An 18,536-nucleotide genomic window follows, 5' to 3' on the forward strand; every position below is an offset into this window, starting at 1 on the left:
AGATGGTAGTAAGCTCAATAGCAATAGGGAAGTTAAAAAGAAGGAGGAGTTGGGGGTGGAGGGTGAGAGAGATAATGAGTTCAGTTTGGGATACGGTGAGTTTAAGATGTCTACAGGACTTCAAGTTCAAAATGTCTAACAGGCACTTGGAAATGCCAGATTGAAGGTGAGGAGAGAATTTAGGGATGGATAAGTAGATCTGAGGGTTATCTGCATAGGGATAATCTCTGAAACAATGGCAGTTGATCAGATCACCATGTGAAGTGATATAAAGAGAGGAAAAAAAGAGGGCCCAGGACAGAACCTTGGGGAACACTTACAGTGAAGGGGAATGATATGGATGAAGACCCAGCAAAAGAAAGAGAGGAGTGGTCAGACAGGTAGGAAGACAAAGAGAAAAGGACAGTGTCAAAAAAAATCTAGAGAGAAAAGTCCACTGGAGTGGAGTTGATGTTCATGTATGCATGTTCACATAAATGTATCTGAGAGGAAGGAAAGATTCAAGAAGATGGAGTGTGTAAAGAAACCAATAGTGTGATTGATTGGAAAAGAAGCAGGTGGAAGGAGATAAACGTTTATCAAGTACCTCTGTGTCAGGAACTGTGCTTTTACAGAAATTATCTTGTTTGATTCTCATAACAACCCAGTAATCCCCATTTTACAGTTGAAGAATTTCAGGCAAATAGAGGTTAAGTGACTTCCTTCTTGGTCATACAGTTTTGTAAGTTGAGGCCCATTATTTATTCCTTTCAGGGTTTTTCTGAACTGAAGGTATAGCTGGATGATAAAACTTTCTTGAGTTTCTTTTGAAGCTGAAAATGTATTGGCTGTGGCTCTTATCCCAATATCAGCAAATAGAGTATAAAACCAGTGGTACAATTGCTGGTAGAATTGTATGCATGGATGAGGAAAGTCACATGTTGACTCTAACTATGAATTTTCTTCTGGTCTCAGTATACCTGTCACATTCATCACTATGTGGCTGAAAAATTTACATTCTGGGTCTCCTTGGTGGGAAAAGGGTGGAGGTGGTGTTTTAGATTTCTTAATTTCCAAGAGTAACATTTATTTGAACAGTGTTCTCTCAAGGTATCTGCCTTGATCTAAATGGCTCCTGGCAGGAAGTCCATGTACTGAGAAATACTTCTCCCACAATATTTTGGCAATCATGGAAGATTTCTGCTTCCTGGTAGGATATGCCTCTGTAGCCCCTATGAAGTCCTTCCCAATATATGACATGTTCTTGCTAGCTCTTTCAAGAGATAAAAAGTCAAGACAGGAAAGTCCTAAAATGTTCCTGGTGCTAATGTTCTTCAAAGATACAGTGCAAATTGGTTCTACTTTTCCTTTGTACACACTGGGTGCAAATGTCACTTTTCTTCTTGATATCTGTGGCCACCTTGAGCCAATAACAGTGAAATCCTCTTCTTGGCTCTAGGGTTTTGTCTTGACCCATATGTCCAAAGTCATGTAAAGTTTCATGAAAACAGAGCTATGTGGCCCAGGTAATTCCAGCTGTTTCTTGGAACCATTGAAGGGATCAGGGACAATATGGCACAGTACTTCATTGCAAAGTTTTAATTTTGACAACTATCTCTACAATAAAATGGCTTCAAGACGCTGGAACTTGAGTCCTTGAAATATTTACTGCTTCACTTTTTATCTTGCAGTTCTCACAGTTATTTGTTGACCATCTTTACCCTTCATCCACAAGCAACTGAGGTAAAGAGAGTAGGTGCAATGACACAAGGCTCATAAATTCAGTGGGCATGCTCTGTGGTGGAAATCCCAAACTTTCAGCCATCTGTTTTCCATCTCTTTGATTGCTATAAACAGCTTTCATTCCTTTTTTGGATATCACTATAGTTTCTGTGCTAAGACAAGATTTCTGAATTGCTATTGGTTCTTCCAGTCTGGTAATGTAACTGAACATAAAGTTAGCTAGTGCTACACCCGTCTCTGGCAAACAGCATCTAACTTGGACCTGATCAGAATATGTCAGTGGAGTACTGTCAGTCCAAATTTAGAACTTTACTCCATAAACAATCTTTGAATTTCCTCAATGATCAGATATTTTGCAAGAAATTCCAGCTTTTGTGAAGGGGAAAACAGGTGTTGTTGGTCAGTTCTCTGTGAGCCAATGCAGCTAGGACCATCATCCTCTTGGTCCAGGGCTTCTCTTGATCTTTCCCAACTAGCCAATGGCAGCTGGCAATAGCTGTTGCACAGGTCTAGCCAGAAAACCACTGCCAATACAGAGCATTTGGTATTCCTGGCATGGTGTATTGGTGCCTTAATTCTTTTGTTTAAGGTAGAGATGTCAAACACATCACTCACAGGCCACATGTAGCCTACAACTCTCCAAGTGCAGCTAAAACCAGATTAAAATGTAATTGAGAAATATGTAACAAAACAAATAAAATACAATAAAACACAGATAACATTATATTTTAAAACCAAGTCAATATGCTCCCCACATGGATGCTTATGTATGAATTATCAACCCTTGCCAGGCCTAGAGGCCTCCCGAGGTCTTCAGTTGGCCAAACCGGATGCTCGTATGAGAGAAAGGACGTTCCAGAGTCGAACAAGGGTTGAGCTTTATTTCAGGGTCTAGTTACAAGTGCAGGGGAATTCTTCCTTAGGAGGGAAAGAGAAAGATCTCCCAAGGAGGCAAAGATCTTACAATAAGAGATTGGAAGTAGAAGTATAAGCGGGGAGAGAGGGGGAGGGGAGAGAGGAGAGAGGAAAAGCGGAGCCTTGTTGTCCTGTCCGCTCCGCGCCCCTCCGCCCAAGAGAGCTTTCAGGCTTTCCTGATCCTACTTAAGCTCTGCAGCGGCATAGTTTGCATCTGAATACCGTGCCTGTTAGGTAACTAGGTGTGCTCCAATCCGGGACAATCTCGAGGGCGGGGAGAGCTCTCTCCCATCACGTTTCTCACGGGAAGAGGCGGAAATACATGAGATAGCTCGGTTCACCTCGATTCCCAGCCGTTTCCTGGGGGGTCTCGTGAGAACTCTAAGATTTAGAAGTTCCCACCTTTATCCGCCCGAGACTGTCCACATGGAATTGAGCTTCCAACCCTAGCAAACCCTCATTTCTGTTTGAGTTTGACACGACTGGTTTAAGATGTGTCAGTCGATACACATACATATCTCTCTATTCTTCTTAGGTATCACTGTTATGGGTGGTACATATGGACTGGGTGGCTTGATATCTTCTCTGAGATCATTCATCACAGATAAAGACATTTTTCTAGATCTTTCATGGAACAGCCAGGAGTAGGAGAGCTTGGGCATATCTTGCATTCCACTTACACAATCAGATCATGTTTGTCCTCTCGCTAAGCTTCTGTCTCAACCACTCCTTTTTTTCTTCTAGTACAACTGAATACCTAACATCAAATTTCCCTGGATTAACTTCAAAGGTGGAAAGACCAGGACCCTTAGGCTGATCTTGCGACAATGACCGTATTCTTCTGTATGCTTCTATACAAGCTGAAGGGACAGTCAGAGTGTTGAGGTACAAAGTTCCAGCCCCTTGTTTGCACTGCTCTGCTACTATCCTAAACAGATGGCAACTGGTTCCAATAAAAACATTTATTCAGGTTGAGTCTAGGCATGCCAGGCCACCACATGCATTCCTTTGTTGATGCCAGCAATAACTTTCAGGAATTCTGAAGATAAGCCAGATACAGAGAGTTTTTGTAACTCAGTCCTCCAAGGCCAAAGGCTTCCAAAGGCTCTATGCATTAGGTACTTTCTTTAAGTGTTTCTTGTAGAATGAGTAGAACACAATGGTCACTTGTAGTCTGCTACTTAGAAGAGAGTTTGGTATATATTCTCAATCCTCTGTAGGAAGTATTATGAGTCTTAGTGGGAAAAACCCATTAAGAAAGACCAACAAAGTCATCACTGTCATTTGCAGGGACTGCGATGTTCTCCTTCCCCCGTCTCTGTCTTAGTTCCAAAAATGGCCCTGTAGTCCTCAACTTCTATCTTACCAAAGTTACCATTCTCTTCTCAAATGCTGTGGCCTAGATACAGGTATCTCTTAAATAAATGTAACAGAAGGAGTATCTGTCTTTCTGATGGTGTTTATGTATCATGCTAACTTACCTTCCATTCCCTTGTCTTATGACTTTTCTATATGGGACAGATTTGTCCTTGAATTCTTCTTTTCCTCTAATTACTGTGAGTTCTTCTGTTGACTCACCACCTAGTAGTTTAGTTTTCCTATACTATGAATGGGAAAATGTTCTCATAGCACTTGGAATATTTGTCATATGAGACAATTCTTGACTTATCCTCTATATATTCAAATGATTTCACGTAATCATGGGTCAGAATATGTTTCAGCACTATAGAAGCTTTAGAAATGTTTTTAGGTCAGGCCCTATGGCCATTGGAATCATTCTGGTCAAGTCTCGATACTCAGCCTCAACACCCTTCTTGCTACTCTAGTCAGGAAAAGGTCTGTTCACTTATGATAGGAATTGGGATAGCTATTCCCCTCTTCAATGAATATTTTTTCTAGACTCATTGCTATTTCCACTGTTTGTCCATGACCATAGGCTATTTTGAGTTTATTTATGTGTAAGCATGGGGTTGATTAACTTATTCAATCACACAACCACATAAAGTAAATGATAAGATGCCCAATCAATCAAAGTTCAAGAAGTCCTTGGAGCTAATGTGCTATATTGCACAGAAATTATGTTCAGATATGATTAGGAAACTTGGCCATGCTCCAGGGGTTGTGTATAAATTATTAAATAAGTTTAGAACGAACATCATTTGAGAGGTTGAAGCAAGGGTAGTTTTCTAATAAGATCCCTGAGGAGGAACCACTTGGGGGCAAGGAGAGGCTTTGGCCTGGGTATCCTCTTCCCTGCTCCTGCCTATAGGTAGAAGAGGCCTTCGTGCATTTCTAAGGTTCTGGAGGATGTGAGATTTTCCAAATCCCATGAGAATCCTAATAGCATCCCACCATCACCTGTGATCTCTAGGTTTCCCTTGGATTCTGTATGTGTTATTGGGTGAGTGTATCACTGACATGGGGCATTTTTTGTACCAACTCCATACCACCTTAGTAAAAACTCATTTCTAGAAGATGCTTAAAGTTATCTGACAAAACCGGTCATTTCTCAGTGGGAAAGCACCCAGCTAAGGACTTGAACCAACAGCATTAGATAATGACTCCCTGGATCCTCTGGGGTACCGTTATAACACTGAGGAGGAAATGTAGCCTTGGTCTGAAACCTGAGATTCTTCTTTGAGAATGTGAGTTGGAATAGGGCCAAGAGACTAGAAGGTCCATGACAGGGCCATGATTCCATTTACTTATGCCACACACCGGCTCAAAGGCAGGCCCTTTAAGACCTTCTAAAAAGCACCACCTCCTGTTACTGTGAGAGATCCATCAATTCCATGACCATTTTACTCTTTTCCTACCCTCTGTAGAGTCTTACTCAGGAGGGCTAGGGATATTCCTTGAAATATTCCTAATTTGGGATGATGATTGCTGGTGTGTTCTCAAGGGAAGCCAGTCTGTGCCTTTAAGGGCACCCAGGAACCATTTGACATACTGGTGATATGTCTCTTTCCATTATACAAGTCAGCTGTGAGGCATGATGGATAGAGGGCTGGGCCTGGAGTCAAGAAGACCTAAATTCAAATCCAGCCTTAGACATTTACCAGCTGTGTGACCCTGGGCAAGTTACTAAACCACTATTTGCCTCAGTTTCTCCAACTGTAAAATAAGGATAATAACAGCACCTACCTCACAGAGTTGTTATGAGAAAAAAATGAGATAATATTTGTAAAGTGCTTAGTGCAGTACTTGGCACTATCAGTGCTCTATAAATGCTAGCCATAATGATTAGAATTATGATTACCTAGCCACCATTTAACATATTGGTGATTACATCTCTTTCCAATATGATGGAACTATCTCTGAGTCTTCTTAAAACCATGCTGCTGGCTGAGCTAGGGAAGCTTGCCCTCCATGGACATAAAGGCTGAAGGAGGGGGAACCAATGTTGGCCTATACAGTTAACCTGCCCCTTTCAGGAAAGTTTTTTCAGTGCTTATCCATCTGGCAGGTGTCTTCATGCTACAAGAAGCTTCCATTGCCTGATGAAGGCACACATTCAGTGTTCCCTTTGGTCCTGATCTGACTCACCTTCATAAGGAGTTTCATCCCTCCCTTGTCTTTATAACTTGTTTGTAGATAGCTGTCATGTTGTTCCCATATTAGACTGTAAGGTACTTGAGAACAGGGACTGTATTTTTGCCTTTTTTTTTGTATCCCCAACACTTAGCACAATGAGTGGTATATGGTAGGTGCTTAATAAATGTTTGGTGACCTTTTTTTGACTTACCTGTCAAAAGAGGGCCTCTCTCCATGGTCAAAGGCATCTCGTAGTTCTTTCACAAGGTGAGTTTGGCCTGAACGTTGAAACAGACCTTCTTCCTTTAGCCCCCACTGTCGGATAAAATCCACACATTGTTCCACTAACATGGGGGCCAGGAAGTTCCCATATCTCTTCTCAAAGCGGACTGTTTCTTCTAGTGTCTGTCCAAAAATGCCTGACAGGGAACAAAAACAAGTGTATCTGGCATTAGGGAAAATGGTTCTGTTTATCTGTCTGAATGCTAACACATGAGAAGGAAACTGACTCTAAGCTGGACTTCATCTGTCTAAATCATCCCAAAGGACTGTTGAATAGGCATTTTCAAAGACAGTGTCATTTCTGTTTTTCTAAAGTGGGTCCTCAACAATTGGGCAAACTCTGAATAAACTGCATACTATGAACATAATGGAATAGTGTTATGCTGTAAGAAATTACAAATATGAAGAATTCTAGGTAACTTGGAAAGACGTATGTGATCTGATGCAAAATCAGGGCAATTTATACAATGGTCACCATAAAGTACAGGAAAATAGTGAGGTAACATCAGAAAAATCAGATCAGTCGCTGAGATGAATACTTAGATAAGACGGAAGAGTGCCTCCGTCCATCAAGCAGAGATGTGGCAAACTGTAGGTATGGAATGAGGCATAGAATGTCAGAAATGGCCAGTACGTTGATCTATTTAACTTAACTGTTTCTTTATTATATGAAAGGGCATTTGAGGTAGAAAGAGGACATTATAAAGCAAGTGACAGCAACACAGACAAAAGGCGTCAATAAGGCATATTTTTAGAAAGAAGAAGCCTAGGAACACTAGCCTGGTCCTGGTGCTGATCAGCAGTTGGGAAAGCTAGGTGATGCCATGAATAGAGCCCTGGCCCTGAAGTCAGGAGGATCTGAGTTCAAATCTGACCTCAGACACTTGACACTTACTAACTGTGTGACCTTGGGCAAGTCCCTTAACCCCAACTGCCCTACCCTTCCCCCTCCAAAATATCATCTTTAAGATGCATGAATCCTATACTCAGCTGACTTTCGTTTGGCCCAAACCTTCTTGTGGAACAGTGGGGAGAGTGAGTGGGAGGAGCAAAGCCTTACTACTTGTATAATCCTGTGCAAATCCCTTCGGTTTCCAAGAGTTTCCTGTTTCTCATTTGTAAAATGAGGGGATTGGACTAGAGGGTCAGTAGGGTCATGTTCAGTTGTAGCACTATGATCATATGATTCTAGTCTTATATTTTAGTAGTGACCATTATTTTTCTAACAGAAAACAGGAAAAAAATATGACTCCAAATTCATACAACTAAATTTCCATAGATTGCAACTCTGTTGACTAGAAATGGAATGATTATGTTTAAGGAAAAATGGCCTGAAAGTGGAGTGGGGGAATGCTGAAAGTGGAGTGGGATTTTCTCGGCAAAGATATCAGTGAGGAAACTGAGGCAAATAGGACTAAGTGACTTGCCCAAGGTCACACAGCTAGTAAGTGTCTGAGGCTCAACTCTACTCATTCTATCACCTAGCTGCTCCTCAAGGAGCTCACCCTATAATGGGGGAAGATAACACATAAAAAAAAGAGGAAAATGCGGGTCAGAAGGTGGTGGTGGAATTGAAGGTGCCCGACTGAAAGCACTGTAGAAAAAGCATTGATCTAGTGCTGATTTCCAAAGCACTGCTCACATGTTCTCTCATTCAATCCACACTACAACCTTGTGAGGTAGGAGGCGTTATTATTTCTGTTTCACAGATGAATTACGACATATAAAAAGTGAGACATAGTTTCTGGATGATTAAACATTCTATTAATTATTGCTTGCTGATAATTAACAAAAGGGGTTGGCCGAACTCTTGAATGCCAAAGACCTCTTATGGAACCCACTCAATGCTTAGATGCCCTTGAAAGAGTAGGTATTCCTGAGGGTGGCAGTCAATTCTGACAAGTTAATAATTAATGAGAAGAATGATATTATAATGAGGGGTGAATCATTCTAATAAGGGGCTGGGAGACGTAACTTTGAATGCTCTCATCCCAGATCACCCTCACCCTCCGGCAATCTAGATAAAGGATCTCCTCCACCCTCCCACCCCAAGCCAGAGCAGAACATAAAGGTCTTCCCTACTTGGGTGGGGACTGAGCAAAACAGAGGAGAAAGTTAATCCAGTCTCATTATCAGCAATGTCCTTCAGATGCTGACTTGACCCAATAGAAAATGAGGAGATAGGAAGGGGAAAAAAAAACACTAGATTTCCCCAAATAATTGGTTATTTAATAATAATTTCCCTCAGAAGAAATTTAGGTTGAAAGAGATTGTGATATTGAGATATGTGATATGAAGAAGAGACTTAATTAGAATAAATGTGTGGTGCTGTGATGTAGAGAAATTTCTTCTGAGCTTTCCTGTCTTTTTGGGCAATATGATTGATAATGCTTTCCTTGCCCCCCATTTTATTTTGTACATATTTTATGCATATGTGTGCACACAAGCTCAGTGAGGACAGGGACTGTTTCCTTTTTGTCATTGGCAAGCTATTTGACATAGATCCTTTCCTCTATCATCTAGAGATGAGTATTAATTTGATATAGAAAATGATGAGCATTGTCAAAGTAAATTGAAGTCCTTGAAGAAAAGAGTCTGATAGAAAGGACAAACTCCCAGGTATCCGATGAAGGAAAAAAGAGAGTGACAATTTTGGTAAATGAAATATGTAGATTCCCAGTCTCCTTTTACCTATTAGTTCTAACTTAATGAGTAACACCATTTAACTGATATAGTCCTCAGCATCCCATCTTGTCCTTATGGACTGCTGATAGGTGGGTTAATGGGCAGTGAGTAGGTATCAGAGGTGAGGAGGTCCCTCAGTAACACATAAAGGAGCTGCTGGGGTTTCCTTTACATCACCACTTAACATCTGACACTCTCCATGAGCTCCTTCTTTTGTCTTCCTACTACCAATGCTCCCTTGGAAATCATGTCACACACAAAACAACCCTATGTTCTCAACACATGTTGAGGAGAACGGATGTTGCTTTGCATCCTTCTCATTCTCCTCTCTTTTCTCAATGGAAGCACCAAGGGCAGGACAATTATACCAGGGACTCTCCCAACTATTATAATCTCTGTTTCTGCCTTTAGCTCTGGCCAGTCACTAACATAGGCAATAAATCCAGTCACAGACTGAACAACGCGAAAAAGGCAGGAGAGAAAAATGCCCTCTTGCTAAGTACTGCTCACTAAATCTGCTTTAAGAAATCCTCTTTACGGTTGAATGACCTTTTTGTTCTAACATTGAATGTAAACTATCAGGAATCTGGTCTGAGTCAGGCACAGCCTAGAAATACCTCATATGCGTCAAACTGGCAAAAACCAAAAGCAGCATCTGGTAGAGAGGCTTCAGGAAAACGCCCATAATGGAGTGCTACTGGTGGATCTGTGAACTGATAAAGTCATTCTGAAAAGCAAATTGGGACTGTGCCAAGAAGTCCATAAACTATACATCCTCAGCAATACCACCCTTAGAAATATACCCCCATGAGATAAAAGGAAAGACATATATGTACATTCTATTAGAGAGTGACTAAAGACATTATGATATGTAAATATAATGAAACCTTGCTCCACAAGAAATGATGAGATGAAAGGCAGGACCTGTATAAACTAATGTAAAGTGAGCAGAACCAGGAGACAAACTTATACAAAAAAATATGATAAAGAAAAATAATTTTGAAAAACCAGAGAATTTTGGAGAAAATCACAAAATTCTGCCAACCAGAACCATAACAAATGTATACACACATATGTATACATACATATATATACATGTGTGTATATATGTGTATGTATACATACATGTATATATGTGTGTATATAAAATGTAAACAATCTCAATTGGGCCCTCACTATGGCAGTGATTACTCTTACCTCACAGACCTGTGTCCTTCCTATAGGAATTACCTCATAAGAAATTTTTTTTTTCTCTTGGGAGGGTAGGGGGGATTACATCACTGTATATGGCAAGCTTCTTTCTGTTCTGAGATGGTGACGGTGAGACTTCTACCATCTAACAAGAGGTCCACTATGTCCATACATGAGAGTCATTCCTCCCCAACTCCACATAGTTCAATATTCATCTATTTGAAGACAGATGCTGATATCAAAATAATAGCCTCTGATCTGATAGGGAAAAAAAGTCACAACAAAGAACTGTGGCATAGAATTTTTTTCATCATGTCTGCTTTTTCATCACATTTAAATCAACTCACCTCCACCAAAAGGTGTCCATATGACACTGCGAAGAGACTTCAGCCACTCTTCCATATCATTCTGTGTGTATGCCATGAGGAGGTAGGTCTCATGGTTTGCTGACGTCTGATGTTGATCTCTTCCTATAAAAAAAACGGTGACATATCAGCAAGTCCCAGATAAAATTTTGCCACCAAGAGATTCCCCAATAACTACTGTCACACACTACATGCATGATGCAAGCACAGGGACTGTGTACCATACCAGGATCTGATTCTGTCAAACAATTTATTATTTATCCCTCTCTGTTTTGAGTATAAGTATGCCATCGGTGTCTTTATCTAAGTCACTGACAAAATGATTAGAAAGAGCTAAGGATAGAAACCTGACTTAGGAAGGAACTATCTAAAACAGAAGATCTCTGAAAAAGAGAAAAAGAGAATTGGAATTAAAAAAAATGTCATGGCAAAAGGAAAACTAACTAATCAAAACCAAAATAAAAAACAGGAAGAGCACAGGAGAGCTCTACAAAATGAGAATGCTGAAATTGAAGATGGTGTAAAGATATAATCTAAAAACTATAAATATTCCAGAAAAAAATTTTTTTAAAAAACTATGAATACCATACTTTGGAAAATTATAGGAAAGTTGCCCAAGAGTGCTGGATACATAATACAAAGTACATGAAAGAATCTACAGAATGACAGTAGAAAGCCCAAACTTAACTAAAAAAAAAAAATCACTCCAGTCAGACTTCCAAAGTACTCATTAAAAAAAATCTCATATTTCAAGTAAATAAATAAGACTATCATAACATTACTCTTTGCTTATAATAAATAAACTCAAGACAAGTAATTATTTTAGAAGTTTCCAGAAGTTGGAAAGGGTTCAACATGCAAATTCATCAAAGAGAAGCATAAATAGATTCAAATAGCAGTATAAGACTAAGAAATGCAATGTATGTTTTTATGCAGCTAGAGAGAAATATATCTGTTGGGGGGCAGTGTAAAGCATTTTTGATGGTTTTCAAATTTTTCTTTAAACAAATATTGTCTGAAAATCATTGATAAAGAAAGGAGGGCTTCAGTTAACAAAAAAATCCAAGGAACAAATAGTATGAGGGGAACAAATCAATAGAAAAGTAGGAGAAAGAGAATAATTTTTCATAAATAAAGATAGTTTATAAAAAAATTTAATTCTTCTTGATGGAAGTAGGGTGGGAAGTCCAGGAAAAAACTGGTCAAAGATTTCCAGGTAAGATAGTAAAGTTTAAAAAATTCTAGGACCCCAGATATGATAATTATTTTGCTCAGTTGTTTCAGTCATGTCCAATTCTCTGTGATTCCATTTGGGGTTTCCTTGGCAAAGATTTTGGAGTGATTTGTCATTTCCTTCTCCAGCTAATTTTATAAATGAGGAAACTGAGGCAAATGGGTTGAGTGAGTTGTCTAGGGTCACACAGCTAGTTAAGTGTCTGAGGCCAGATTTGAATTTAGAGATATGAGTTTTCTTGATTCCAGGCCCAAGAACTCTATCCTCTGCACCACCCTAGCTGTTCCTGACAAACACTCCAGCAAATACTGCAAGGGAGACCAGATGGAACAATGAACAAGAAAATCAGAGAGAAATAATAGTAAACTCATTCATCTCATTATTACATAAACAAATTATCAGAAAACTGCACACTAAGAATAGGGAATATTGGGTGGTAGTGAGGGGAGAGATAAATTGAATGTGAGCTCTGTTAAATGTAGCCTAAGACCAGCAGTCTCCTGTCCTGGCTAGGCAAAACCATAGAAGGGAAGAGGCTGGGGGAGTCCTCCCTTTGAATCCAGTTGGGCCAAGCCAAAGCTGTATTAGGAAAGGTAATCAACTCCCAGTTGGGGATATTTTTCTTAGCAAGAAGGAGTCAGAGATGGCTGATGAGACCATAGGCCAGCATCTACTTTGTGATACCAGGAAGCACCGGTATAAACCAGTGATGGCAACAGGGTGGTTGCATTCACTGCACACAGAATTCTAGTAGTAGGATCCATAGCACAGAAACAAAAAAAAAACAAACAGAGGTTCCAAGAATGTAGAAGGATATAGAGTTTGGATATAGTGCAAAGTCTCAATCCAAGAAGAAAGGTTATGAGAAAATAAGAAAACTCCACACTCAAAGAAGAAATACTGTGGATTAGGAGAAGTCTAAGTAATAAACCCAGAAAAGAAAAATTACATAATAAGTACTATAGAACCTCAAAGGGAAAAAAAATTACTTGATTACAGCGACTGTAAGAAATGAAACACAAGGGAAAAAATATGAAAAATTTTGAAATATATGAAAAAATATTAAAAAACTGATCCTTTTTGATCTCAGAAGCTAAGCAGGGCTAGTTTAGGTTAGTATTTAGATGGGAGACTATATAAGAATACTGTGACTGAAAGCTTCCAGGCTTTTTGTTAAAGAGTAACCTCTAGAGTCAGGGTTCAAACTCTTCTTCTCCTGTCAGTTCCTGTGTGTGATTTTGGGTAAATTATTTGGGCAAATCCCTGGGCTTCAGTTCAAAGTTAGAGTTGGACAAGATGGCCCGTGAAGTCTCATCTAGCTTTTTTAAGGAAAAAAGAAGAACCTAGAAGGAAAAGTTTATACATATCATTAATATAGGGAGTACCACCATGTGTATAAACTTCTACCTTATAACAGAACGCAGAAAACTATAAGTGGTGAACTTCTTGGAAAAAAGAATGAAACAAACAGAAGTAAATGACTCCATAAGACAACAAACAATGTTGGCATAAAATAAAAAGAGCAAAAGTTTAGAAAATCATGGAAGGTATCCACTATCAAAAACAAGTGACTTGGAAAAAAAATTTGAGGAGACAGAATTTAAGAATCCCAGAAAATCATGAACAAATAAAGGATGTGGATATTATACTACAACAAATTATTTTTAAAAATTGCTCAGATCATTTAGAACCAGACAACAAAGTGAAAAGGGGAAAAGAAATATAAAAAAAAAAAGACAGTTCAGCTCCTGAAAGAATTTCCAAGTTGAAAACATTCAGGAATATCATAACATATATCAAGATTTTCCTGGTAAAAGAAAAAAAATGCTGCAGATATCCAGAAGAAAGCATGTAGATACAAAGGATCCACAGTCAAGATCATATCAGATTATACCGAATCTACTGTGAAGGATCAAGGACCAACTTTTGCCTGTCTTTGTATCCCTAACATTTAGAACAGAACCTGGCATACAAGAGGCACTAAATAAATGTTTGTTGACGACTTGAGATGAAATTTTGACAACAGTATTTTGAAAGATGAGAGAAAATGCGTATAAGAAAAAATGGACCTTTGACCAAAGACTGTAATGTTAAGGGAATTTGAAGAACTTCCCTGCCCCTTAATAGGCCCATGTGACTTGCTTTGAGCTTTGTCCCTGCCTACAACCTGAGTCACATGGAATGGATGGTGGGAGGAGCTTGCCTAAAGGGTGGAACAGGAAGAGAGAGTGAGGGAAAGCTGGGAGAGGGCAGGCAGAGCAGAGCAGCTAGCATGAGTAGGAGAGGGAGGGATTTTGCCTAAGGGAGCTTGTTTGTGGGGAGGCCTGATGAAGGGAATGCTTGGGGTTGGCGGCACTCCCTATATTAACGATGTGTATAAACTTCTTGGTTACCATGGTGGAATTGGCTTTCTGATATCTGAATATTTTGGTTTCATCTTTGAGGAAGAGAATTTATATTTTGCAAATTTACCCTGGAAATATGCTTATCCATAGTGGTTGCTGTGGGTATTGCACTGGCCTTACAAGGACTTTTAAGCAATCTTGATCAAAAGGCTATGAAGAATTTTGGAGGGTGAACACAAGAGAAATCTAAAGCAGTGAATGCATTTGAGCAACTACAACGAAATAAGTGATGATGGAGGGCTTATACTCAAATAAAAAAGAAAGAAACAGGAAGAAAAAAAGTTTACATGATAATTTTGTTGCATGTTTGAAATACCAAGTTGTACGTAGGACATTTGCAGTTCCATGTGCAATAATCTTTTTTTATTGTACTATGTTATGGAAATGTTTATTTTATTCCATAAACAAACAAACAAATAAAGAAAGAAAAGAAAAGAACCTCATTGTCTTCAAGGGTCTCACAGGGAGTAAGGAAACCAAATTCAAGGTCCAGGTGGTGGTTTTGCTGTTTTGTGGGCTTTAAGATAGGGGGGAAAAACCAAGAGGGGAAAGGGAAACAAATCACTAATAATGAAAGAAGTAATTATTTTTCATTTATCAGAAGAGTATGCAAACATAAGTGGGAGTAACAGACATCATATAAACCTTATTCTTATCTGAATGAAGTAAAGAATGAATAAATACACAACCAGAGAAACACCTAAGAGTTTGATATAGAAATACATCAGACTCAATAATGAAACATGTAGGGATAGGGTGAAGGGAGGAGATTTAAGAGAGAGGGTGGTGTTGGGAAGGGGATATTCACAAGCATCAACTTTGAAGGGTGAATCATTAAGAGGGGATTAAAAGGAGGGAAAAAGTATAAGAAATGGTGACTGGGGTCTGGGCTGGGGGAAGAGAAGAAGGACAGAAGAACAGGATGAGAAGAATTTAAATTATAGATTATCAAGGTTTACTACATTCCCTTTCTTTCCCCATATTCTTTGTGAATTAGGACAGGGACTGAGAAAGGAAAAAAAAAATTATAAGAGATTAGACTGGAGGAAAACACACAGTAATGAGAATGAGATTAATTCACCCAATAAACAAAAGAGTATTAGGATAAAGACCGATGCTATGTTATTTTTAAAAAAATAATAATAATTTAAATGAAAGATTAGGAAGGAATTTTAAAAAAGGATTGAAGTAGAAGGTACTATGCCATAAGAGAATTTTTTAAAAGTGCCTGTAGCAATCATGATATGACAAGAAAAGTAAAAGCAAATGTGTTTATTATAATATTAATAATAGCTAATTCGTGTCACTTAAAGAGTTACAAAGTGGCTTCACATATATTATTTCGTTTGATTCTTAAGAGATGTTAAGTTACTTCCTTAGTTATTCAGCTAGTGTTTGAGAAAGAATTGGAACTTAGATTTTCCTGACCCAAAGTCTAGTATCCAATTATTCTTATAGGCACCATAAATAAGGAAATTACATTAATACTAGCATATACCTTAACATATATATGGACTGAATAGCATAGCATCTCAGTAGCTAGAGTTATGGGAAGAAACAGACAACCACACTGAAGTGCAGATGTCAGTGTTCTTTCAAATAATGTACATCTTACAAAAAAAAAAGTAAACAAGGAAAAAGCTAAATGCCTGAATATCATTACTGAAAAGTTAGATATGACGAATATCTGATGATTAATGAATGATAATTGAAGAGGTATATAGATCCTAAGATTTGAACAGGACATTTACAACAACTGATGGATTTAGGGCACAAAAACTTAATAAATGAATATAATGCATGTGTATTAAGTATTAGTATTAAATATATTAATTAACATGCTAATATATTATAATAATAAGTTAAATAAACATTAAAATTCTAATCAGAGGCAGAGGTGGATCTGCCTGCCATAATTCTCTTCTCCATTTAGACCATCCTACACTTAGCTCTCAAAGTGATTTTCCTCCAGTGCAAGTCTGACCATGTCGTCCCCTCTACTAAATAAACTCTAGTGGCTCCCTATCACCACCAGGATCAAATATAAAGTTCTAGAGTTGGCATTCAAAGCCCTTCATAACCTGGTCCCCCCTCCTACTTTCCAGTCTTTTTATATGTTACTTGTCACCATGTACTTTGGGATACAGTGACCCTGACCTCTTCGATGTTCCTTGAATAGGACACTTCATTTTCTGACTCTGAAGCATTTTCAATGTCCATTCCTTATATATGTAATTTTCTACCTCCTCATCTCAGCTTCTTGGTTACTTTGACTTCCTGCAAGTTCTAGTAAAATCTCATCTTCTACAAGAAACCTTTTACAATTTCCCTTAATACTAGCACCTTCCCTTTTTGATAATCTCCAATTTATACCATGTATATCATTTATACATGGTTATTTACACAGTATTTCTCCCACAATGCTGTGAACTCTTTAAGAGTAGAGACTGTATTTTGTTTTTCTTTGTATTCCTAGTGTTTCGCACCATGCACACAGTAAGTGCTTAATAAATGCCTGTTGACCAGCTGACTAAATAGGAGAGAATACATATATTTCTCAATAGCTCAGAGTATCTTTACAAAAATTTATCAAATACTGAAGAATGGTAGAATCCTAATGTAAAAAGAAATAATAATTATATTTATAGACCAAAATGCAATTAAAATAATAATAAAGGAAATATGCACCTAATACTTAGAGATAAATAATAATATAAGAATATAAATTTTTAAAAACTAAGTATTTTAAAGACAATGATAGTGGGAAAATATATCTAAACTTGAGGAATGAAGTCCTCAGAGGAAAATTTTATCTCTGAAAAAATATTAACAAGCAGAATATGAGAGAATCAACATAATAAACTTGCAGGTTTAAAAAAACCCAGTTGAATAAATTAACAGCCCTGAAACAAATACAAGTGAATAAATCTTGAAAATTAGAGGAGAAATAGGGAAAAATGAAACATAAAGATTATAGAATTAATAAAAGAGAGGATTTTTTCTTTAAAAAAGAAAAGCAATAAAATTGTTATCCAGTAAGAAACTTAATCAAGAAAAAAAGAGAGGAAAATCAAATTATTTAAGTAAAAAATGAACGACATGAATTCACAATAGAGGAAATTTTCAAAATTACAAGTACATAATAATATACTAGCAAAACTAAGAATTCAAAAGTAGATGAGTATCTACTCTCACATACTCAAATAATAATAATACCCCCTCATTGAAGATGCCCTCAGTTTATCCATAGATGACTTTTATAAACCTTTTGTGGAGATATGGAAGTTGGACTATAACTAGGTAATAATTGATGTTCTTTCAGACATCTTTTTTTGGGTACTAATAAGGTCCTAGATGTTCCCCCCCACACCTTTGGTCTCTTCTCCTTCTTCTGATGTTTTGTATATTGTTCACTCAGCGACCTCATGATTGTATCACCACATCATGGGTCTCCTCTAGAGTGGCTATTTCCTTTCTATTCTCCTGAATCATTTCTACAGCCCATCTAAGCATTTCAGGGACTGTGATACTGGAGTCAAAATATGGTGGGGTCACACTATCCTTGATGGAGAAAATTATTGATTTTTTTCATGAATTTTTCCATTTTTCATCCCTCCATTGTCATCCTTGTATGCCCTTGCTATACAGTTTTGCTTAGTTGGATACGATTCTCGATGAGTTGGCTTTAAACTAGTTTCACATGGAGTCATTTACTTCTGTTTGTTTTGTTCACACTCTGCTGCCTATTCTGCTTTGGGACAGTAGTGCTCATAATTATCCATCATTCTCTTAGTAAGATTCTACAAGTGAATTTATATTCTGATCCAGTGTTGCTTTTGTTAGCCACCTCTCTCCATTTAGTAAGTAAGTATGATGTTTGCTGATTACAGTGTTTTGTAGGATTTTTTGGTATCCTTGTTGGAGTAATTATTTCACATTGTTTTAATTTCTACTGCAATTACTATAGTTGTCATTATATTTGTGGTTCTTTGGCCATTTGGTTCAAATTTATGATGTCATTTTTTTATTATTTTCTCATTTTTTTCTTTCCTCTTCTCCCTACTCTTCCTTCTTCTAAATTTTTATCTTAATTGTGACTAGTTGATGCTCTGATTTAACAGGTATTTCACTTCATACTAGCATTTTCCTGCCTGTTAAAATATAGTCGATTTCATTTTTTGAGGTATTACTTGATTCTCAGCT

At 37.9% G+C, this 18,536-nt stretch overlaps 1 protein-coding gene across 1 annotated transcript in view; it reads right to left on the bottom strand.

The window, feature by feature from the left end:
* Nucleotides 1–18,536, bottom strand: part of ARHGAP24 (Rho GTPase activating protein 24) — a 92,313-nt gene that overhangs the window by 14,714 nt on the left and 59,063 nt on the right. The window contains exons 4-5 of the mRNA XM_072622791.1: nucleotides 10,677–10,799; nucleotides 6,383–6,590 (exon numbers count right to left, since the gene is read on the bottom strand). Of these exons, the coding sequence (XP_072478892.1) occupies nucleotides 6,383–6,590; nucleotides 10,677–10,799 (331 nt within the window). The remainder of the gene's footprint in view (nucleotides 1–6,382; nucleotides 6,591–10,676; nucleotides 10,800–18,536) is intronic.

This window comes from Notamacropus eugenii, chromosome 7 (assembly GCF_028372415.1).
Source record: "Notamacropus eugenii isolate mMacEug1 chromosome 7, mMacEug1.pri_v2, whole genome shotgun sequence".
NCBI lineage: Eukaryota > Metazoa > Chordata > Mammalia > Diprotodontia > Macropodidae > Notamacropus > Notamacropus eugenii.